This window comes from Cricetulus griseus, assembly GCF_003668045.3.
Source record: "Cricetulus griseus strain 17A/GY chromosome 1 unlocalized genomic scaffold, alternate assembly CriGri-PICRH-1.0 chr1_0, whole genome shotgun sequence".
In the NCBI taxonomy this organism is placed as follows: domain Eukaryota; kingdom Metazoa; phylum Chordata; class Mammalia; order Rodentia; family Cricetidae; genus Cricetulus; species Cricetulus griseus.
Window position 1 is genome coordinate 213590917 of NW_023276806.1, and position 24472 is coordinate 213615388.

The 24472-nt window shown below is 36.7% G+C and overlaps 1 protein-coding gene across 4 annotated transcripts in view; it reads left to right on the forward strand.

The window, feature by feature from the left end:
• Positions 1–24472, forward strand: part of Thsd7a (thrombospondin type 1 domain containing 7A) — a 402619-nt gene that overhangs the window by 342025 nt on the left and 36122 nt on the right. For all 4 annotated transcript variants that reach the window (XM_035450549.1, XM_027389923.2, XM_035450550.1 and 1 more), the window contains 5 exons: positions 7521–7715; positions 9044–9307; positions 20317–20495; positions 22935–22940; positions 24306–24439. In XM_035450549.1, coding sequence (XP_035306440.1) covers positions 7521–7715; positions 9044–9307; positions 20317–20495; positions 22935–22940; positions 24306–24439 — 778 coding nt within the window. The remainder of the gene's footprint in view (positions 1–7520; positions 7716–9043; positions 9308–20316; positions 20496–22934; positions 22941–24305; positions 24440–24472) is intronic.

Below are 24472 nucleotides of genomic sequence, written 5' to 3' on the forward strand. Positions count from 1 at the left end.
GAAATTTCATTTAAGCATTGGGTGACTCAAAGTAAAGAGCACGATATAAAATCTATACACTTAAGGGCAGTGTATTGACTGGTTTCTCTGGGGCTTCTCTGCATGCATTTGAGGCAGTCAGATATCCCTCGGGGACTGGAATACCAAGAGAAAAAGAATGGATTTTTTTTTCAACTAAAAACAAAAGAAGACATAGCAAATTATCTAATGGTCTAAGAACAAAAAAGAAAGAAAGAAAAGACATTTTAAAGAAATAATGAACAGAATTTGGTGACGTTAAAAGCTTGTTTCATACTACTCAAATCACTTGTAAGTAAACATGTCATAGAACTGCAGCCTCTACTGTCCATATGTATGGCTAAAGTTAGCACTGCATTTGCATTAGAAATAAAATATATTTCTCATAACCATGATAATTTTGGGCAACACACACCTGAGTTTAGATCTCATACCATCTTCTCCTGACTGCATGAGTATGACAATTCCTCAACTTTCTCCGCCAATTAATTCCCAATTTCTTAGATCCCCCAGATCAGCCAGGCATTGGCCTTCAGCCAGCATGTAGCCAGTGTCTATGCAGGTAGATACCAAAGACTTGGGCTTCTAGTTCTCTGTCTTCTTTCACCAGCCACCAGAGCAGAGGTGGTGACCCAAGCTACAGTGAGATTAGGAAGCATCAAAAGTAAGACCACAGAAATGTTGATTGGCTGTCTGCAACCAACATAGTCTGAGCAATGGCCTATCGATAATAGTGTCTAGAAAACACTTTTTAGATACTAGAAAAGAGAAAAGGCCCAGGTCAGACGGGAAGCATCACTTCAAAACAATCAGAAAAATTAGTCCTTCTAGACCAATGGACTCTAGAAAACCAAAAAGTCTGAAGGACATTCAGGATTACTATCCCTCATGATTGGATGATCTCAGTGGAGTACTGATATACCTGGAGCCAGAGTTGGCATTCACTAGGTCAAGGGGCAGGACTAGGCTGGAGACTCAGTCTAGACATGAAAAGAAACTGAAGGCTGCACCCTCTTACCCCTACCTGGCCTGAGAGGACTTCACAATGGCCTGGGCAGCAGCAGCTCTATGCAAAAAATCAGACATATAACCCCTGTAGGGTCATGCATGCCAACACGTTGTCTGAGTCAGTGATATCACAGATCAGAGGTACAAAGACAGCAGAAGCAGGGTACCCTCTAGAGAACAAGGAGTCAGCAAAAGTTCAAAAGTCAATGAACATAAAAAAAAAACCTAGTAGTGACATATTTCAGATTATTTCCTTGTTTTTTTCTCAACAATTGTTCTAAAGAAAAAAATAGCAGCTTCTGCTTTTTAAATATGGGTCTGTAAGTCTGGGCCTCAGTATTTGTTAAACATTAGTGAAAGAGCAGGGTACAAAAGTCATGGAAATTAAATGTAAAGCCTCCATGTAAATACTATCAAAGTTGTTTTAGTTCAATCTTCATGTTGGTATCTTTGATATCTCCTGTCAGGGATACTTTATGCAGTCAAAATTAAATCTAAATAATTTGTAGAATGTGAACTAGAAATATTTAAGTGCACAGCATGTTGCTATTTATGACGAAATGTTCTTAAATCTTGGATTTCAATGTGTTGAGCCAGTAGTGATGCTCTGATACTCTTAAGCTTTAGCTAATGCCTCTTGTCTATTTTTTAAAAGGTTTATTTTAGAGGAATTATTAAAGGTCAGATCAGACCACATATCTAAGTCAGGTTATTTTGGCAATACGTATTTATTTGTTTACAGACAGAATTCAATTAAAAACAAGAAAAGATAAGAAGAAAATAACTAAATAACAAAGAGAGAATGTTACTTTAAGGAAACTTACATGTTATAGTTTTGCAACTTTTTTTGGACTGATTATACTTATTAATTGCTTCCTAAATTTTGTACTTTTCATTTTTATAATGGTTTTGTAAAGGTTTTATAATTATTTCCATTTCAAATGTTGTCTTCTGATTATCTGTGAATCTCAGTATGTCAGTAGACTTGGACACTCTCATTCAGTCTTATACTCCTCCAAACCAACCATTTGCCAGTATTTGCCACTTTTCAAATAGCAGCTCATAAAATACACATGGTACCATCCCATGGCTATGATTGTTCCTGGATGTTTCACATGCGGCCATGCAGTTAGTAAACCTTCCAACATCTCCATTCCAGTATAGCTGACCTTGATCTGAGCCACTCTTCTAAGAGCTAACATTTTTTTTCCTAGTAAGCGGTATGAATATTTTCACATAAATTATGTGCATCGATGATACAGGGACCATTGGAAACTATTTAAGAGTAATTTTAAAAAGAAGGGTTTTTTTTGCATTCTGACAGGTTTGTGTTCACAAACTGTAATTAGGAAGTGTAATTTAGCAACTATGTCAGTGAAAATCTTTTTGCTACAAAGACCAGGATAATTATATCTACCTAGGAAACAACTGGAGTTCTCTTGCATTATTTATAGGCTGGATCTAAGCACAATTAGGTCTCTTGGTAACAAGCTTCTATTCATGCTATGCCTTTTCCATATCATTTTTATATGATTTCATTTTCATTGTTGCCATTTGTTCATAAAACTATGGGAAAATAACTCATGTAATCAACTTACCAGCTGAGCATATTATGTCTGGAATGTCACCCAGACACTATTGTGGTAGGATACATCATGGTTATACCACTCAATATAATAAATAAGGTCTCAGCGCCCCTTGACCTCTTTGTGACACTTAATTCAACAGCTTTCATTACACCAAGATATAGATTCTGCTTCCTGTAATGAGCGGTGTGCACATTTTAGACTTAGCAATTTATTTCACTCTGATTAGTTAAGTAAAATGACAGCTTGAGCTTACATACTGCAGAGTAATATACAGTCTACTTGAATTCCCCACTTTTGCACAACCTGAATAACAGGAGAGTTCCTACCTCTTCAAGAAAATGAAGAGGAGAAGGAACATTTTTGTGTTGTTAGGCTTACTGACTCTGAGTTCTGTCAGTAACTTCAAACTGATACTCATATCAACATGTACCAATCTCCATCTGCTGTTAACTCAACAGTGCTATCTCTGTGTCTTCTCATTCCTTGAACCTTTAATATTTTTCTGTTAAAAATACAGTTCTTGGGGCTGTTGGCTCATCACTTAGAGCATAGGCTGCAGGTTCTTTTGTTTGTTTATGTTTTTGAATCAGGGTCTACCAGTGTAGCCCTGGCTAGCCAGGAACTCACTATGTACTGCAAGTGGGCCTTGAATTCACAGAGGAATGTGCCTTCCTCTGTCTCCTAAGAACTGAAATTAAAATCACTATTTTGATAGTTGCTAATCTCACTGAGAAGCTTTTGTGATCCACTCTATATAGAATGCATTATTTTCACCTATCTTCCTAAGAAAGCCTCAACACAAAGGAGAAGTTGTATAATCACCATACATGAAGACAGATGCAAATGAAGTCACAATTGCTTGGGTATGTGTAGTTTTCTGAAATGCCAGGAAGCCAAGTTGGTATGATCCAATTGTCCCCGCCCCATTTTCAGTGGCTCACAAATGATTTTAAGGTTTACAAAGTTGAGAAACCAGATGGTTCCCTTTCCAAACATTTATATTTTCCTCACCCAGTAGCAGGAAGTTCATTTTAGACTGCATTTCTGTGTTTGAATTGTTGTGTTTCCTCTAAGTTAGAATACAAACAGGTTAAGATGCATGATAAATTTTCAATATATTGTACAAACTGTGTTCTTGCTCTTGTTTGGATAACATTGTGTGATTCATTCCAAAAGTACACTGTTGAAAATCTCAGATAAGGGAAGTGAAGTGCTGAGCAGATTTCTGGGAACAGATATGGGAAATTTACACATTTGTTTTCCATTTCAACTAACTGAAGCACTAACAAGATTTTATTCCTGAGTATTGAGGGAAAAAATCTTTTGATATTTTGTGAATAGTAGATTTATCAACAATGTTAATTTATTTATATAATCATATTGGTAGTGAGTTATTTGAATTTCTTTCTCATATCACAATGTGATTATATATGGAGTAAGTCTGAACTAAGATTTGAGAGAGAGAGAGAGAGAGAGAGAGAGAGAGAGAGGGAGGGAGAGAGAGAGAGAGAGAGAGAGAGAGAGAGAGAGAGAGAGAGAGAGAGAGATTGTGTTCCTCATGGAGAACCCAAGGCAGCTTTATTAACTTTCTCAGATTTATATTTGACTCGTCATTTCAGAGAGGCATGTTAGATAAGTAGGTAAATATCATTTCATTTCAAAAAACCTCTTTACTTTTATAATCCTTAATTTAGTTACAAATACCACAGCCACAGAGTGATCAAGACCATGCTGGAGAAACTCACAGAAACAGCTGACCTGAGCAAATGGGAACTCATGGACAGCAGTCTGAGAACTTGGGAACCAGCATAAGACTGAACCATGCCCCCTGAATGTGGGTGTCAGTTGGGAGGCCTAGGCAGTCTATGGGCCTCTGGCAGTGGAATCAGTCAGTATTTATCCCTAGTATCCTAATGGACTTTGGGTTCCCATTCCCTATGGAGGGATAATCTCTCAGCCTAGATACCCTAGGGAGAGCCTAGGCCCTGTCCCAAATGATGTGACAGATTTTGATAATCCCCCTTGGGAAGCCTCATCCTCCCTGGGGAGTGGATGGGAGTGGGATGGTGGATTGGTAGGGGGGCATGGAAGGACAGGAGGAATAGGGAACGGGGATTGGTATATAAAATAAGATTGTTTTTAATTTAAATAAAAATGTATTTTAAAACTACTACAGCTGTCTTCAGAGTTAAGAATTCTAACACAGTTGAATATCTTATGTTCCAAATCAATCATTCTTGGAGGTTCTACATATCCTAAGTAGTAAAATGTCAAATATTTTCATTTCTCAAGTCTTTCTTTTTAGTATCTTTGAGACAACCTTGCTAATAAACTATGGGAACTTACAGAGATTATGGTGTATAAGTAGTTGGTCCTATTTGCAAATGGCAGGAGTAAAGAATGTGAAATTCCATCTGAACATTCTACCTCTCCTGTGCTACTGATGGCTTTCCTGCAAAACAAAGATATGTTCACTTTGATCCATCCCTGCACAAGTGCCCATATGCTTTCTCAAGAGAACAATAACGTGTTTAGAGCTCCAGACCCATATACCATTGTTTTCCAAAACTTGGCATAGTGACTAAGTACCAGAGAAGCTTCCAATTTAACCGCTATCCTTGGCCAGAACACATAGCAGCTTTGGAAAGTGTTTGTTTCTTGACCTCCATACAGACACACCATGGATAATCCAAAATTAAAGGTGTTGAGTAGCTCCTAGAGCAGTAGCTTTCATCCAGCCAGCAAACTAATACCTTCAGAGCTGCAAAGGAATTGAGTATTCAGGACATTGTCTGTAGCCAATGTAAAAAAAAAAAAAAAAAAAAGCCTTTGCGTTTATTAAGAAAGCTATATTCCAAAAGTTAACCCAGCTTATTCTACTTTGCAGCCTGATACAACCACTATCTTAGACTTCTGTGACCATGCCAGCCTACCAAAAAGTGGTGAGAGTGACCTTTTGTTGTCACCTGGTTTTTGCAATGCCCACCATTCCAAGCATTATAACTTCCCAATTCAAGGACCTCTTTTTATACAAATTGGCTCTACAAAACTAGAGCATATGAATAAGACTCCATTCAAAGCACAGAAGTCCTGGAACTGCTCTTGCAGAACAAAATGATCACCTTGCAAGGAGCATCTTCCTTTCTCCAGCTGTCTGCTACTTCCCTTTGTGTATCCATTATACACCTTGCACTGCTCAGTTAGGTCTCAGTTCACAGGTGCAAAGGGTATGATCTAATCTGGGGACCCATGTGTCAAAACTGGAATTCAGGGCAACATGTCAGCCTTAATTTCAAGATGATTGTGTTTTGGGTCCTGAGCAAGCTAGAGAGCATGGGTATTTTCAGCCTCCCAAATTAACCAGAAAAGGCCATATAAATCAGGGTGAATGAGGCCATTTTAGGTAATTTATTGAATATTTCAATTGAGGACCAAAGTTTAAATGTTTCTTTGGCTTCCTTGATAAATGAATGAATGCTTTTTACAGTCTATTGGGTAAATGGTAGAAAGAGAAGAGAAACTTTATCATTTGATTTTTTTAAGATCTGTTACATTAACAAAATAGTGTTTACCTTTATTTTTTTTTTTTTTTGGTTTTTTGAGACAGGGTTTCTCTGTGTAGCTTTGGAGCCTATCCTGGCACTCGCTCTGTAGACCAGGCTGGCCTCAAACTCACAGAGATCTACCTGCCTCTGCCTCCCGAGTTCTGGGATTAAAGGCATGTGCCACCAACGCCCAGCTAAAAAACAGTGTTTTCTATGTTTCGTGTTTAATAAACCTGTTTTTCTAAATGAATAACTGGAGCAATATCATGGATGGAATCATTATGTGAATTAAAATTGTTTGATCATGGTTAAATTTATTTTTAAATTCAGAGTTAACATTTCTGCAATGTGATGAACTTAAGTTCTGAAGTGACAGCAGGCTTTGATACTGCCTCCTATTAATCACTCAAAAGACACCACAGTACACTCTGTGTGGAATAAAATGGTGCTTTCTATACTAATATGGCTATAAGACAAGTTGCATTAGCATGCTCTACCCCCACAATTTCCTAGCCAATGGGCATTCACGGAGACCTTTGTATATGGCAATGTTAGATTACTCGATGTCCTACAACATTGGAGACATCTAATTTGCTTCGAGCACTGTGGCAAATATTCTGTGTTCAACCCAAACTGGAATCCACCCATGATTTATGTGTTAAAACTAATTTGTAAATCTAAATCTAACCCACATGTGAAATGAATTTAAATCATTAATAGAATCTAGTAAAATTTGCTAAATGTCACTGTGTGTGTGTGTGTGTGTGTGTGTGTGTGTGTGTGTGTGTGTGTGTGGTGTTATAGTGTGTTTTCCTGTGCCACAACAGCCAATAAAGGAAGGCTGTGTGTTATTTAAAGACTATCAAGGGTTGGGGAGATGCCTCAGTGAGTAAAGTACATACTGCACAAGTGTGAGGATCTTCGTGTGATTCCCAGCACCCACATAAGCATGGCTGTAATCCAGCACTAGGAGGCAAATGCCAGAGGATGCTCAGGCTTATAGGCCAGCCAGTCTGGACAATGGTTGGCCTCCAGGTTCTATGAGAGACCCTGTCTCAAGACTAAGCAGAGAGACATAGAAGAAGGCACTTAGTGTCAAACTCTGACTTCCAAATGTGCACTCACAGTGCATACACACACACACACACACACACACACACACACACACACACACACACACACACACACATACACACACACACACACACACACACACACACTTTTATGTCTACTGAAATTCTTAGAAAAACTCTAACCACATTTCTACTCAAAACTGGGAATTAGAAGAGGATTCCTCACTCTGTGAAAATGATTTTAATTTTTAAATTATGGAGTAATTAGACACTTGCTTTTCTTTCAGCCATTACTTGTCGAAAGCAAGATGGAGGACAGGCTAGCATCCAGGAGTGCCTCCAGTATGCAGGCCCTGTGCCAGCCCTGACCCAGGCTTGCCAGATCCCCTGCCAAGATGACTGTCAATTTACCAGCTGGTCCAAGTTTTCTTCATGCAATGGAGACTGCGGTGCAGTTAGGACCAGAAAGCGTGCAATTGTTGGTAAGAATAATTGAGATGCTAAAGGAGACTCTTAGCGTGACAGAAAAATACAATAAAACTCAAACCAAGTGCATTCTGACAGTTTATTTGAAAACCCTTATTGTTGCTGCAGTTATACTGAATATTTCAGAATACTGAGGTGTGTATTTTAATGCAAGGTAACAACAATAGAAGCATAATATCACTTTGGAAGAAAGATAAGGCAAGCTAATTTCCTATGCAACAAACAATAAAGCATTATTGTCATTTAAACATACACCCTTAGTGCATTGCCTGGAGCAAAGAGTAGAGGCTACCCTTTTACCATCTCAGCCTTTTCTCAGGACCCATAGGCTGAGTTATCTCCTGCAGTGAGAAACGCAGCATTAATTCTGCCTGAAAGCTGTGCTTAAATACAATCCCAATGGCTTTAAAAAGTGAGAAAAACAGTGACATAGCTACACTGAAGCTGGATGTATTTGGACACACTGTCAGGAACAAAAAAGAAAAAGAAAAAAGAAACCAGAATTGTGGACTGTTAAGAGTTGTCAAATTGTAAGATGATCCAAAGTAAAATGAAGACTGAAGACCCTGGAAAACTTCATATTCAAACCATATATATTGCTTAAAGAATATATGTGACAGAATTATATTTGTATATCATGGACATTTCATATGATAGGGCTAGCAAAATTAAATATATAATTTTAAAGTACACATATTACATACATAAGGATTTTTAGGAAAGAATTTCTTTTGGTTCAAAACATTTAAAATGTTTTATTCCAATACCCGAATCTTCTTTTTGAGTACTAATGGTATTTTCTGTATTAGTCATCAAGTATGTCAAAAAGACTATTGTTCAGAAATTTTGAGATATACAAAATAAGAGACCAAGAAATGAGCCTCAAATCTCCATTTCTGAATCGAACTCTGCCACCTCCTTGCATTCAGCAAAAGAGAATGCAATCCAATGAGTTGTGTATCTCTCTGCCTCTTGTATTTTTGCATATATTAAAACGAAGAGGTTTGTGCAATTGCCATAAACTCCTGAGTCAGTACAAACGAGGATTTCAGTCATTTCAAAGAGTGTAAAAATCAACTACAATCCTTTATGCAAAGTGGACTATTTTTAAATGAAAAAGTAAGAAAAGTTCCATTTTGCAAAGCCCAAAGCACCCAATATCAGCAAAAATGTATTTAGAAAGCACTGAGAAATGAGAAAATATCATTTATTTATAGGCTACTGTTGAATAGAATCAAAAGCAGTGAACGGAAGTTTAAGAATGTGAAAACTCTAAGGATGTTAGAAATTAATAATGCTATTTTCCAATGTAATTCTCTTACAGGAAAAAGTAAAAAGAAGGAAAAATGTAAAAACTCCCATTTGTACCCTCTGATTGAGACTCAGTATTGTCCTTGTGACAAATACAATGCACAGCCTGTGGGAAACTGGTCAGACTGTATTTTACCAGAAGGGAAGGCTGAAGTGCTGTTGGGAATGAGGGTACAAGGAGACAGCAAAGAATGTGGACAAGGATACCGTTACCAAGCAATGGCGTGCTACGACCAAAATGGGAGACTCGTTGAAACATCGCGATGCAACAGCCATGGTAATCCAATATTACTGCAGTGCTCATAAATGCTCTTTGGTAAAGGAAAATTTGCAGAAGTGTGTTCTAAATGAAAGGCTAGACACCCCACAGTCCACCTTGTGTGCAGAACACAACATAAAGCAGCACAGTCCAGTGACTCAGAGTTGATAGATGAGTCCCAAAGTGGTTAGAAGCAGCATTATGGGGCTCACATTATTAAGCGGGAAGGCAATTCTGTTGGGACATATTCCCAGTTCGTTCAACAGACCCAGCAATCTCTAACTGATATGTGAACAATAAGGAACTGTAAAGAGAAAAGATTTGAATACAGAGAGATTAAGTTTTAAATGAGGGAAACTTTCAACAACCAAACAGGCAAACTGCAATATGCCCAGAATGGCAGTAAAGTAACAGAAAAGAAAGGCAAAACTCTCAGAGATCTGTTCATGGTGCATTGACCTGAGCCTGGAGGCGTGGGAGGGGGGGTGTAATACTTCTACAAATCTATAGTCACTTTTATTTTGTACAGTAAACTGCAGGGACAATAATTAAGTTGTCGAAAACTTGTAAATAGTTTCTCCTTGGAGCCAGTGTTTACAATGAATCCTTAAGTTTTGATCTGAATGTAGCAGTAGCAATATATCACCACTATTCTTTAACGTTAATAAATATGCTTTTAAACGGAATGAAGTCATTTTACAGTGTATTGGCATGAGTTGGAGATGGAATGTATTTGCAAAAGTTAGAGATGACATCCTGCCTTGTTACAGAAAAGACCAGGAAGGGATGCATTAAATTGCTAGGAGCTAGTACAAAATAGTTACCCTCCAACCTTCATGAAATAACTTCTGTGATTTATTATAAGGTCCAGAAGACAATGCAAGCTAATAGTACCATTTCACATTTATAAACTTTCAAGGTATCCTGCTGACACATTCTTGTAGTCCCTTAAGCCTTTCCCAAAAAAAGAGCTTCTAAAAATCTTGTCCTTTATTTTAACTTTGTCTCATAATTCTTGTTTTTCAAACCATGAAGAATCTAAAAACATTAAGTGTAGATATAAGTATTTTCAGGTTAGAAAGTGAGCATTGCTAAACCAAAGATCTCTCTGAATTTAAGCAATAGCTGTAAACATCTGTAAAAACATCTGTAAAAGTAACACAATTTTACCCTTTACATCAAATAACAAAAATGTTATCAATTAGATTCCAAAAATATATGTACAGTTCCTATTTTGAGATGATAATGCATAAAATTTAAATAGTTATTCAATGCAAAACTGAAAATTACTTAAACTGAGTTTCCTTTGGAGTACAGGATGTAAGTATTTGCTCAAATTTAATTTTGTCAGTGTACTGATTACTAAGATGATAATTTGTTTTGAACATTACCTTCGGCTTCCAGCATGGCTTTCATACAGTTCTGCTTCTACATTGATCTACTAATAAGATGCATGAGAACTTTAATACTCATTTTTTGGGGTTGGAAGAGAAAAGCTTTTTTAAGATGCTGGAGATCAAAAACAGGAGTTTGAACATACTGGGTAGGTATTTCACCAAAGTTACATATATTTCCAGTGCCCAGAAAACAATTTTTAGCAAATTACAAGACTATCACAATTTGCTACTTAATCAATATAGCTAAGCTACAAAATTAAAAAATTAAAAACAGAAATGCAAACTTCTTACCTTAGTGTGATCAATTTGAGGAATGGAGAATGAGGCTCTACACTCCAAGGAAGGTACAGACAGCAAAAGAATATCTTGATGAATGTGAAAGAATCTAAGAACAGTTCTTCACCAAGAAAGCCCTTCCATTCTGAGTTCTTCGGTAACAGTGTCATCTTTAATGATGATCATGTCCCTGTCAGCATCCTCGACTTCTTTTATCTCTTTTCATCTATAATAGGGTACCCAATTAGATACCTTAGCATTTACTAACACTGATTCAAAGGAAAGGCTAAGGAATTTCATTTATGTTGACATATTTCTGTTTTACAATTATTTGTCTTTGGCATGTTCTGTCAGTTCTGATAGTGTATGGAATGCCAAAGCTGGCTACAATGTTCTAGGCATGCTCTGTAGCATTGCTCTGTACCTTCTCACAGTCAAGTCAACATTCTAGATGTATGACGGATGTGGAGTTGAATGTAGCTTGAAGAAAACTATCTTCCTGTTTCAATTTAAGCATAAAGTTGACCCCTATGTGTATAAAGTGCAATGATATCAATCTCTTCCTCAATTCTCGTTTGCCTTGGGGCAGTTCTGTTTAATCACTGCTGTCCATCATCTGTGACTTTTTTATCAGTAATTACAATGTTATGCAATTCGATTTTCCCCAGTTTAATTGTATGTTATTTTAGACTATTTCCCATGCGGACACACTTTTTTAATTTCTTAAACTTGGGGCACGATTTTATTACCACAGCCTTGACTTTCTTATAATGATAGACTCTAGGCTGAGAAATGCTACAACCATATCTCTACAATTAGATCTTATATAATGGTTTCTGTTCAGTCTATGTAAACCTTTTGTCTTTTAATAACGTCAGATCTTAATATGTAGTGTAGGATTATGTAAGTTTCTATTCTTTCATTATGAAATCTAAAATACTGATGTTAGTTAGCCTTAATATTTTAAAGAATCTCAGAGGGTAACGGCTCATGCTGTCTGGGGGGGGGGTAAGATTTTCATTTGAGTATAAGTGACAGATCCAGCACTGTAAAATCCCACATTCTGTCCTACATTTGGTACTTATAAGGCATGCATCAGCTTATAAACATACCATACACTCATTATATATGTTTTCATCTACCATACATGAATGCAGATTTGCTAGGATGCTTGAGACAACTGTACTAACTGATACCATCTTAGCTTCTGGAAGAGTTGATAAATATTTACAGAATGTATGAATGAATGAAATACTGGAGAGAATTTTTCAACATGAAAAGAGTAGGTTCCTGCACTTTCTTTTTTCTAGCTACCTTCCCTATGTAGCTACATTTGTGAAGGATAACCAAATGGATCATTGAAAACTGTTGTGATATTTAGAACCAATAAGAGCTACACATGCCACAAAATGCCTGTGTGATTCTGATTGGATGTTGAGATTCCAGTCTGCCCATTAAATGAGAGAAAAAATAATAGCCACATAGCCATCCTTCTCAATTAGATTAATAATACCCCTATAATAAAAAGTTCTTTCATTGTCAAAGTTTCCTGTTCAAAATGGCCTGGTTGTATAATAGTTTAATTCTTGGTTCCAGTTACTAATCAGGATGTCTTGAATTTTTCTCAGTGGTGTTTACAAAATTTAATTGGTAGTTTGAGATTTTGGACTCTCTGTGTTTTCACTCACAGTTCCTGTGAAAATAAGGAATAATTATTCCAACTTCTTTTTCCCTGAAAGATATGTTTTATATGTGGAATGAGAAAATATATAAAATGACAGATATCCCAATCTTTAAGTCTCCAAGTCACATCATTGCTTCTAGACAATCCACTTTAAATTTACCCTCAGGAAAATTTTACTTGCTCTTTTGAATAGTCAGTTTAAGACATAAAGTGGTACCACAACAATAGACTTGGGGAATTCCCCACAATTCATGGCACAAGTGACAGGAAAGCAACTGTTCTTGCAGTTTAGTTACATAAGCTTGATCCTCTGTCTTAGTTACGGTTTCTATTGCTCTTGGGGAGCAACTTGGGGAGAACTTTATTCAGCTTACTCATCTACAACACAGTTCATCATCAAAGGAAGTCAGGACAAGAACCTAGGGGCAGGAGCTGATGCAGAGGCCATGGACAAGTGTTGCTTACTGAATTACTTCCCAGTGCTTACTTAGCCTGCTTTCTTAGAGAATCCAGGACCACCAGTCCTGGGGTGGGTGGCACCACCCATAGTGGACTAGGGCCTCTCCCATGAATCACTAATTAAGAAAATGCCCTACAGGCTTGCTTGCTTACTGCTCAATCATACGGAAGCATTTTCTCAACTGAGGCACTCTCCTCTCTGTTGACTCTAGTTTGTGTCAAGTTGACATAAAACAATCCAGTACATCTTTACACCTCAACTTACCTTCAACTTAACTCTCTGCTTAGTAATGTGGTTCTTAAAATGGTTTCACGGTGCTCCCCAGGCTCTGCTGTCCAGTGTAGTCTTTATTAGCTTCCGTGTTTGTTTGGGTTTGGTTACTGGTTTTAGAATGAACATGTTGCACTGCTTAGAATAAATTTAACAGCTGGAACAATTCACTATGTGCAATAATAACCAAAGAGACAAAAAAACTGTCTACTTGTGGTTTCTGCCACTGTATTTCAATCCTCTTTCTGTTAACCTTTGACCTCTTATAGTTTCTAGTATAATAACTTCAGTCAAAGGGAGCAAAGGGACCCTATATGAACTATATGAAGTGATAAAATAGGTGACATCCAAGTAGCTTTTTGATTGATTGATTGATTGATTGATTGATTGATTGATTGATTGATTTGTGTGTGTGGCAGGAAACAAGTGCCATAACATTTGTGGAATTGAAAGGAGAGCTTGTAGGAGTACGTTCTCTTCCTCCATTCTGTGTGCTTCAGGGATAGAACTTAGGTCTTCAGGCCTAGAGGCAACTACCCCCTCCTGTTGAGGCATCTCCTTGGCCCCATGGGAACTTTTTGATGTAAGCAGATATTTATACAGTACTTGTTTTGTTATATCACAACTGTGAAATACATAGGGCTGTTTATGTGAGTTTAGATAGAGAAATCTACTCTGATAGTGCATGGAATCTGGGTGAATTTAGCCATTGAGTAGACAAGGTACAGAAGTAACCTAACAAACCACTCAGCCTTTCTAGTGGTACTGATGTTTTCTGAGAATGTGTATGAGTACACAGTAAATATGAAGATCTGTTCCTTCATGTTTATCTAAAGCAAACAAATAAAATACAAATGGTATTTTGTCATATTTACCTGGGTACTTCAGCATGACAATTAATTGCCCAATGTTGATTCACAACTTTTCATCAAACTTATGAGCCTCAGCAGAACATTTAAATATTGGAGTTTAGGTGTATCTTATAGTTTGGTTTTCTGTAAGTTATCAAATTATCAGTTTTGGATATGTAATTTAAAAAAATAGTATTTTCAGTTTTTTCCAGTCCCTGATAAAAGTCTATTTAAATTACCCTGCTCCTGGTTGCAGATATATGCAGGTAATTTCCACATATTAGGTAGAAGATATTTCTGAGGTTTCTTTTTAGACTAATCACAATGTTCCAGAGACTGCACTGGAGTTACTCAATCACGGAGCTGTAACTCACACTAACCAATATTTACTATGTGCTTTCATAATGAATTATTTAATCATCTACAGTGCACCTTTCAGAAACATAATTTACTAATTGTGAAGGTTGTTGACAGCTTCTTTATCTGCATGTTCATAACTCAAATGAATGAGGTGGTTGCGTGTGTCTCAGAGGTAGTATGTACTATGGTTGCCCCTTGAAGCTTGCTAGTATTCTGTATTCTTTCTAACTGAAGCAGGATCAGAGCATATAAAGGCTTCAAAACCATAAGATCAGAAGTCTCAACTTGATCCTCTTGAGTATCAGCATTGTTTTTGAATTGCTAAAAGTTTTAACATTTTAAACGTGAAGTCATTTATTGTGTTTCAGCATTCCTCAGAAACCATAAATTGCTATAAGTTGCCAGCAATTTATTTAGCCTTAAAATGCTTGAAGTATTCCATCTCCTGTGATTGTTGGATGTTAATTGCCCTCAAAAATGATCTTAGCAGAACAGGCAAGGGAATGCTTAACTGGCAGTGCACTGGTAGCATTAAAGATTTTAATAGTGCTAGATAAACATGACAGGCAATTATTGAATGTGGCTACACACTGGGAAGTAAAAACAAGAGATTAAAAAATATAGTCTTCTGCTGTTTTGTCTTTATCTTATTTCCTAATGTGGACCTTTTAAAAGTTTAATAGATAGATTTTTTAAATGTTTTCTGGAATATGCTATTGAAAAACCAAAAATAAAACTGTTATACCTTCTTCCGCAGTGATACACAATGAATTCATCTCAAGTCAAATACATTAAATCTTTCTACAACAAAGGACCTAGGCTTTAAAAGGTGTCCAGTCAAAGCACTGAGGGTGACTTCTTTCTCCACCTCAAACCACAATTGAAATCAACATAAAGTCAATCACTGCAAATTATTAAAAGAATGACTACACTTTTAGAATTTTTAGTAAAAAGGTTTTGAAGTAACCCTTCAGTTCTCTTTTAGACCTTCTCCTAAATATTTACAAATACACCAGAAGCCTTATTCAGAATCAAGAGTATATTCAAAACAACACTGTCACCTTCTACCTATCTGTAATATTCTATGACTATCAGCAGGTACATTTGCTCTCCAGAAGAATATCTGGCAACTCAGCTTTTGGAAATCTTAATGTACTTTACTCATGATATCAAATCTGTGATTGCATTTTTAAGACTGTTTCACACCTTGCTTACAATAAAGTAATATAAAGGGCATACCCCCAACACACCTTCCTCTCCTAGGAATACATACATCAAAGAGTATACTTAACTTAGCAAAATAGAGGGTCTGAAATATTGATAGCAGATGCATTAATATTAACTTCATATTTAAAACTACCTCAATGCTCACAAACCAATACAATGAATAAATTAGACATAACACTTTCACACAATAAAACACAATCTCCAACAGCATACAGAATATGGAAGAATCTTACAGTGTAAGAGTAAAAATGACTACAAATCATCATATATTATGGGTTAGTTAACGTTTCATTGCTGTGAGAAAAGCACCCTGGAAAATAAAGGAGGAGGGGTTTATTTTGGTTCACAGTTTTAGAGTTGACAGTACTGTTTTAGCTAACTTTGTAGTCTCAGTCCTGAGGATGTGCAGAATGTGGTAGAATGTTATAATGGATCTGTATTCACCTGGTTGCAGCCCAAGAGGGTAGAAGAGAGACCGATACACCAAAACACCTTTGGACAGCACATCTACATCTCATGTCCTACTTGTCATCACTTCCCAGTAACACTATAAGATTATGAATCCATTACTAGACTGATAAATTAATGAAGTTTGAGCCCACCTGATAAGATCACTTCTGAATGGTTGGCTCCACTAGCTGGGACCAATACTCAACACGTCTGGACAGTCTGGGGACACTTACTATCTAATCCACATGCTATATGATTCTAATTGCCTGCAGTTTTTAAAAATAAAACTATTGCACCCTGTAAGAACTCAAGATGGTAAGCACTGCTAACAATATTTTATTAATTATTTATTTATTAATTTATTAATAAGAGACTGTGATTAAGAAAGGCACTCTAAAGAGGACACTAGAGTCATGAATATCTCTGCTGAACTTGCACAAATACAAAATAGTTTTGTGTAGCTGGCATTTGATTAAAAAAATTTAAATACATGAATTTCTCTAACAAAACATAGGTGCTAATATACACAAAGATATGCCATAAATCTGTACTTCCTTCACATTTCATTTGTTTCACCATCACCAGCGTCTTGCCGCAGCATCCCTTGCATCAGTCCTGTGCCGCAAATGAGTAAAAGTAATACTGATGGCACCTCAGAAAGCTCAGGGGATGTATCAATGTCAATATCTCAATCAGAAGTCATTCTAATTATATTAAAGCAACTGGAGAAAGTATAGGAAGAAATTCTTCATATTACTTCTTAAAATTATATATGCATCAATAATTATTTCAGTAAATTTTTTTAGTTTAAAAAAAGAATGTCGGGCATTGATGGTGCATGCCTTTAATCCCACCATTCGGGAGGCAGAGGCAGGCAGATCTCTGTGAGTTCGAGGCCACCCTGGTTTCCAGAGCAAGTACCAGGATAGGCTCCAAAGCTACACAGAGAAACCCTGTCTCAGAAAAAAAAAAAGGAATGAACAAAGAATTCATACTCATTTTGAGAAGCCAGACCCTGTCATAAACACTATCTGAAGGTCTGAAACAGAAGAAGGCTATACTTCTGAAATATTCTAAACAAATATGTGTTACAATAAATCTTTCCGCCAAAGCCACCCAAGCCCTACTGCCAAGTGGGCAGTCTCCACCAGCCGCCCGAGTTCTGCCCTCCACGTGGATGGACAAAATAATACACAGACTTCTATTAGGTACAAAGCTGCTTGGCCAATGACTAGGATTCTCATCTGTTAGCTCAGTCTTAACTATCATAAATCTATATATTTTATAAAGCTTATAGAGGATGCCTTTCACTGGTGCCCTCTCTTGCCGCTGGAGGAAGTGAAGGGAAAAAGGGACCCTTCCTGTTTCCTTTGCTTAAATATGAGTCTCGTTGCTATGACATTTCCTGCCTGGATCACCACCTCTCTACTACATTTCCCAGAATCCTCTTTGACTCCTAGTCCTGTCTAACTTGCTGTTTCATTGGCCAAACAGAACTTTATTTAACAATCAATAAGATAAACATACACAGTACATTCCCCATAAAGTATGAGGTAAAGTTAGAAAGTATTATAGAAAATATAGTCAGAAATTTAATATTACTTCAATCCAACACAATTTGGAAACACGGTTATATACTAGGCCTGCCATTTTAATTTAAAGATGGTCTGATTTCTCTGTATTTGAAAATATCAATACTTAGTGCTTACTTTTAAAATATAAAGTATAAAATTTAAATACAAATAAATTAATAAAATTAATTTAAGACCTGAATACCACAAAAACACCAAGCAGAGTTATTAAAATAAATTAAAGAGCTGGGCAGTGGTGGTGTATGGCTTTAATTAGCACTCAGGAGGCAGAGATAGGCTGATTTCTGTGAGTTCAAAGCTGGCCTGGTCTACAGAGTAAGTTCCAGGACAACCAGGGCTACACAGAGAAAGCCTATCTAAAAAAAAATAATAATAAAAAAAAGAAGGAAGGGAGGAAGGAAGGAAGGAAGGAAGGAAGGAAGGAAGGAAGGAAGGAAGGAAGGAAGGAAGGAAGGAAAAATTAAAAACCCAAATTAATGGAAAGAAATCCCAACTACTCGGATTGTTACCATGGCAAGATGTTCACTTTGAACAGACTTGAAGTGATTCCTAAATGTCTTTAATTGCAGAAATTGAGCTGTTCTAAAATTCATATGATAATATAAGTGATTCAAAAATAACCAAAACTATATTGAGAAAGAATAAAATTGAAATATTCACACTTCCTCTCACTGAAGTTAGGCCTGTCAAGTCCGAAGGGGACGAGCTAAGATAAATGGACTGTAATTTCGGGGCCAGAAAGAAACCCTTCCTTCGATGTAGAGAGCAAAAGCTTTCAGGAAATGGGACCAGGGTGACTCAGAAAGCTAATGACTGATGCCATCTCATTCCATGGCACTCCAGGTGATGTCAGTGACCACACGCAAAGGGATGGGCTCTTTAATCATAAGGAAACTTTAAATCAAAGACAAAGTTAAAATGTATGGAATTCTCAGAGAAAAAAAAAGAGTAACAATTTCCTAGACACAAAGCCAAAGCACAAGGACACAGAAAAGAAATGGATTTCATCAACATTTGAAACATTTATTTATTTATTTATTTACTTATTTATTTATTTGAGAACATCCTTCTGTCTGCTCTTGGGATTCTTTTCCTCCTGTTGGGTTGCCTTATTCAACCTGGATATGTGAAAAAAATAAACTAAATGAAAACAAAAACAACAAAAAACTGATATTGCTTCATTTGGTCTCATTTATATGGAATGTCAACTAAAAGTCAGTTTTGTAGAGCCCAATATTAAATGATGATCGTCATATGAAGATGTGAAGCAGACACTGAGTGATAACACTAAGGACAGAATTTCAGAAAAGGAGCTTAAAATTATATAAAATCCTAAAATTTAGATGGTGGTAACAACCATACAACTCTACAAATACACAAAAATTCAAAACATAAGTTGATTTTTATGTTATATGATTGTAAGCTTGAAATGTTTCCAATCGACTTGTCTGCCCATAGATTGTGAATACGATAGCCACATGCTTGATACAGTCTGTGATACTGACATAAAATGATGAAGCATTATTTTGATTTTGATTCTTTCTAAAGTCAATATTGCAGAAGGAGAAAGAACAGGCATTTGATTTTTGACCGGAGGAATTCTGGTTTTCCATCTATTTGCCTCGAGACTAGCAGGGATAATTTGCTGTCATGAAATGTCAAGTTGGTAGTGAGGAACTAATCAACGAAAGCAGCCTGCTTCCCAAATCAAATCTATACACTATTCGTTTAGCTAGTGAGTCGAACGAATGAATCTACACCATCCCTTTCCCTGAGCTCTTAGGCTTGCCAATCATCTCTCTGCATTTGTTTTCTGGTTTCTGCTTAATACACTTCAAATTCCAAGAGAGTCAAATGGACCCAAGATGAGGTATGCCTTTGATAGTAACAGCGCTGTGGGGATATGAAGCATTGTTTGCATAACATCCTTCAATTTCCATCCTCAGAATTGACTTTCAAGGAAGGGGGAACATACGGCGCTAAGTTAAATGGATTCTTTCGGATGTTTATTGAGACAGACTGGCTTTTCTTGAGGAAGAATACTGTGATGACTCAGAGACCTGCCGGTGTCTGGCATTAATTAATACATAAGGTGTCACAGAAATCTTGTGTTAGGAGTTTTTCACAGCATTCTGGCAGCACTGAGAGTGAGATGGTTAGCCAACAGGTTAGTGTCAATTAAACAAGAGCTGTCACAAAGTCAGAAATGTTGAAACATGGTGGGCATGAATCCTAAGCAGATCATATGGCAGCTACTCGGCTGTTATTTTAACACAGTCGTGGTGTATGTGTGTCATTTCCCTGCAGAATTTAATTTGAGTCCCTAAGGACACAGGCATCTCTGCATTTGAATGCTGCTGCCAAGTCAAAAGTGGACCTTCTAAATGAGCTGGAATGGTGGGTGTGAGACGGAGAATGACACTTAGCAACTTGCTTCTTGTTCAATTTTCCTCTACTCAGGTTACATAGAAGAGGCCTGCATCATTCCCTGCCCCTCAGACTGCAAGCTCAGTGAGTGGTCCAACTGGTCCCGCTGCAGCAAGTCCTGTGGCAGCGGTGTGAAAGTCCGGTCCAAGTGGCTGAGAGAAAAGCCTTACAACGGAGGCAGACCTTGCCCCAAACTGGACCATGTCAACCAGGTACGTTCCTAACGCCAAATGTATTAAGGTATTTCTGAAATTCTCAAGGATCTATTATTTCTCCGAAATGAACAAAATTAAATAATATCTCCTGAATAAGAAATATGATCGATTCTATTTTTTAAGGTCTGAGTACAATATGTGTAACTTACTAAAAAGATATATATATTATATATATATATATATATATATATATATATCCAGAGTCTGGAAACATATGAAGAGGAATACAGTTCCAGAGGTAAAATGAGACTATCTGGTGAATAATGCCGATGTATTTAACCTCCCATACAATTGTGCTTAACTGCTGTGATGAGGTCACATAATTCTTAGGGTCTCCCTAGACTCGCAGAGCAAGTTCTCAGTTACCAAGTACTAGAGATTAAAGCAAAGAAAGGACATACATATTCTCTAAAATTAGGAGAAATGCTATTTATTCATTTCAATCTACTTTGTGCAAAAAATTCAAGAAAAAAATATGAAGTATCTCAAATTTCATATATGTTTGTGTACATACGCTAGCTAGCAATTTAGTCTCTGCCTTTTCTCTACTTTTTCTTTTTTTATTTAAAAATTATGTTTTCATTTGGCATAGCAGCCCCAGTTCCCCCTCCTTCCCCTTCTCCCACCCTCCATCCACTCCTTGAGGAATCAACAAAATCTGATATACCAAGTTGAGGCAGGACCAAGTTCCCCCCCTCCCCCCCCCATATCAAGGCTGAGAAAGGTAACCCACCACAGAGAATGGGCTCCAAAAAGCCAGTTCATGCCCCTGGGATAGGTCCTGGGTCTCTGCCTTTTCTAACATTGGAGCCGTATCAGAGCTTGCATGCATACTTCATTAGCTGCTGCCAGTGGTTGTTATTTGTATTCTATTGGAGATAAAGAATAAAACGGCTGGCTAATGATGGAATTGTGATTAATTTAAGTGTAACAGAACCGACAATTGTTATCACAGTTGATCAGCATGTAAATTAGCACAGAATGGATTTTATAGAGTGTGTGCAGATGTTAAGTTTTGAATTTGAGCCATGATCAAATGAACCAAGTATTTAAATATGTAAAGCTGTTCATGCGGACATAGCATGTTTCATTTTAACCTCTAAATACATTGCTATCAGAAGTTTCCTTCTGATTAACATAAGATTGTTGATAATAATAGAATCATACCACATAAAGAGTAAATAAGCATTTTAAGCTAATAGTTAAGTAAATTATACTATCCTAATTTTAATTATATAGTTATAACTATAATTATATATCAGATAAATAATAAATATTAGTTAGTATTTTAAGTAAATAAAAATGAACACATCGAAGAATTAAATCCATGGAAAGTATTCTTTAGTCTGAAGTTTTCCAAATTTGGTGACTTTAGACACTGGAGAGACAATAATACACTCTAGTATCGCCATCTCCTGGCAGTTGAGCTGCCCTGCCATTGAATATTTTGTATCCTACACTGCAACTGTTCATTTACAAAGCAGAAATTCATCTGCACAGCTATAATTGTGTGACTATGAAACAGAATAGCAAAAGTGACATGTTTATGATCCAGAAGAATCCTTGTCTATAACTTAGGAAATCTTGAATTTTCCAATGACAAATTTAAATATTAATACATTATAATCCATGGTCCTATCAAAGATGAAGTATTCAAATACACAATACCTCATTGTGTGTATGTGTCCAACGAGTCAATATGCAATGGAAATACACCATGCTTGCCTGAGCCCTTCTGTTTCCAAAGGCACGTGACCATGTCCTAAGTTGTCTGTACTGTACAAATCGTTAGACTAAGACCCCTTCATTGTTATATTCCAAAATAAACAGGGATTTAAATATTAGCAAAATAGTCAAGAAAATAAAATATACAAAATGAGTGGAAATGTTTTTAAAAGCATGCATATAAAGCATGCAGAGTTTTACTACAATTAATTCCTTGGTAAAAAATTTAACAGTCCATTGACTTGAAAGTGCTCTCCGAGGTTCTGTTTCCTAGCTGAAGTTAAGTCCTAAGATTCTATTTCACTAGAAATTGGTGGATGGATTAAAGTGGACTGAAGGATAGATGGATCTGTAGGTGGCTCAATATATAGATACTAGTCCATTAATCAGTCGGCTCATAAGTTATTTGCTGTCATAGTTCAGTTTACCCTGACAGGGGCTGTGAGATCCATTTATAAAGCTTTGCCACCTACACATAGAATCCTTTCCTTTGTTGTCCAATCCTTTATACATCTTAAATTTAAGTTGTATTAAATAGCTGATTCATCTCACCTAAAGTCTGAGAAAGGCATCCTAATCTTTTATAAAAATATTTTTATTCAAAAGTCCTTATAACTGCAATGTAGCTTGCGAACACTTATCAAAACAACTGACATTTCTTTTTTTCTTGTCCTTTTTTTATTTTTTGATTCCTGCCAAACACCACTCCAGGCACAGGTAAGCACTCTTATCTCCTGATTATTCAGAGTTCTTAAAAAGGCATTACTTTCTCCACTCCCTCGATCTAGTACCTATTTATTTTATTTAGTTACCAGACCTTCTTTATTTATAGAGCCTGAGGAATAGGGGTGAAGTAAACAGTAAATAGGTGAAGTAAACCTATTTACATTGATGAGGCAATAGCATCCCTTACTTATGCTTGAAGACACAGACATGGTGGGCTGAAAATGGTTATTTGGAAATGTCTATAAAATAATTTGCATTACCCCAAAAAAGAGGAATAATGACTCTTCTATCAAAGGATTAGGAGTAGTATCAGGTCCCCTTCATTTCAATTCTTCCATTCCCTTAGAGTGGTGGGTAATGTTTAGACATGTGATAATAGCCCTGTTTTAACACACCCTCAAATGAAACTGTGATGGCTGTAGCATTAGCTACAGTCTTATTCCAACACTGCAGATGTTCTACTCTTATCTAGGGTAGTTCTGCCTTATTTTGGTTTTCAGTCCTTCAAATGTGCAAAATAGCTCCATAGGACTGTTTGTATCTATTTCCTGGAACTGATTACCTAAACAATATTGTGTGTTAGACAGTGTAAAGTAGGAAACAAAACTGGATTTTTACATATTATAAAAATGTTTTAAAATATTTTTCTCCAATGGTTATAGTTTTGGTTGTAGTAGATTGTGGTCCATTTATTTCTTTTACTTATTTTTCTCACTGGAAAATAGCACATTGCTCTATTGTTCCAGAATTCCTGAAACAAACATAATATACTGAATTTGGGACTGAAAGCTTTGTGGACAATAACCACAAATAGTTGGCTGTATTCTGTATGGTCCTTGCCTGCTGACAGTTGCTATCTTTAGCCATATATCTTGTAAAACTAATTTAGGACCTTGTTTCCATACCTTAAGTGATTGAGGATTAGTCTTAAGGCTTATGTCCATTTGCTTATCATTTTAGTTTCTCGTATGAAAAAATGCTAATTCTTACAACTATACACATTTATATGTAAAACTGGGTAAATTATACACCTCCACCGAGTATCTAGCATGTGAGTGCCCTAAGCTAAGGAATAAAGGCACACAAAACCTTTAACAAGATATCATAATATAATTGCTAAATGTCAGTTTATGAAAATATGCTTTGAATCTGGCCCAGTGTGTAAAAACAGAGAATGCGGCTCAACTAACCTTCTCCTTTACTAGATGAGATCATTCTTACTACTTGAGAGTATGAACAATAAGTTGGATGAATAAAAATAGACTGGTGTAATACCGACTGTGATGATACAGGTGTCTTCAGTCTACCCACCCCACTATCATTCCACTGCCTGAGATCAGCAGATGTGTGTTTCAGGTGTATGAGGTCGTACCATGCCACAGTGACTGCAACCAGTACATATGGGTCACAGAGCCATGGAGTGTCTGCAAGGTGACCTTTGTGAACATGCGAGAGAACTGTGGAGAGGGTGTGCAGACCCGTAAAGTGAGGTAAGACCAAGCAGAATGACATAGAGGCAACAT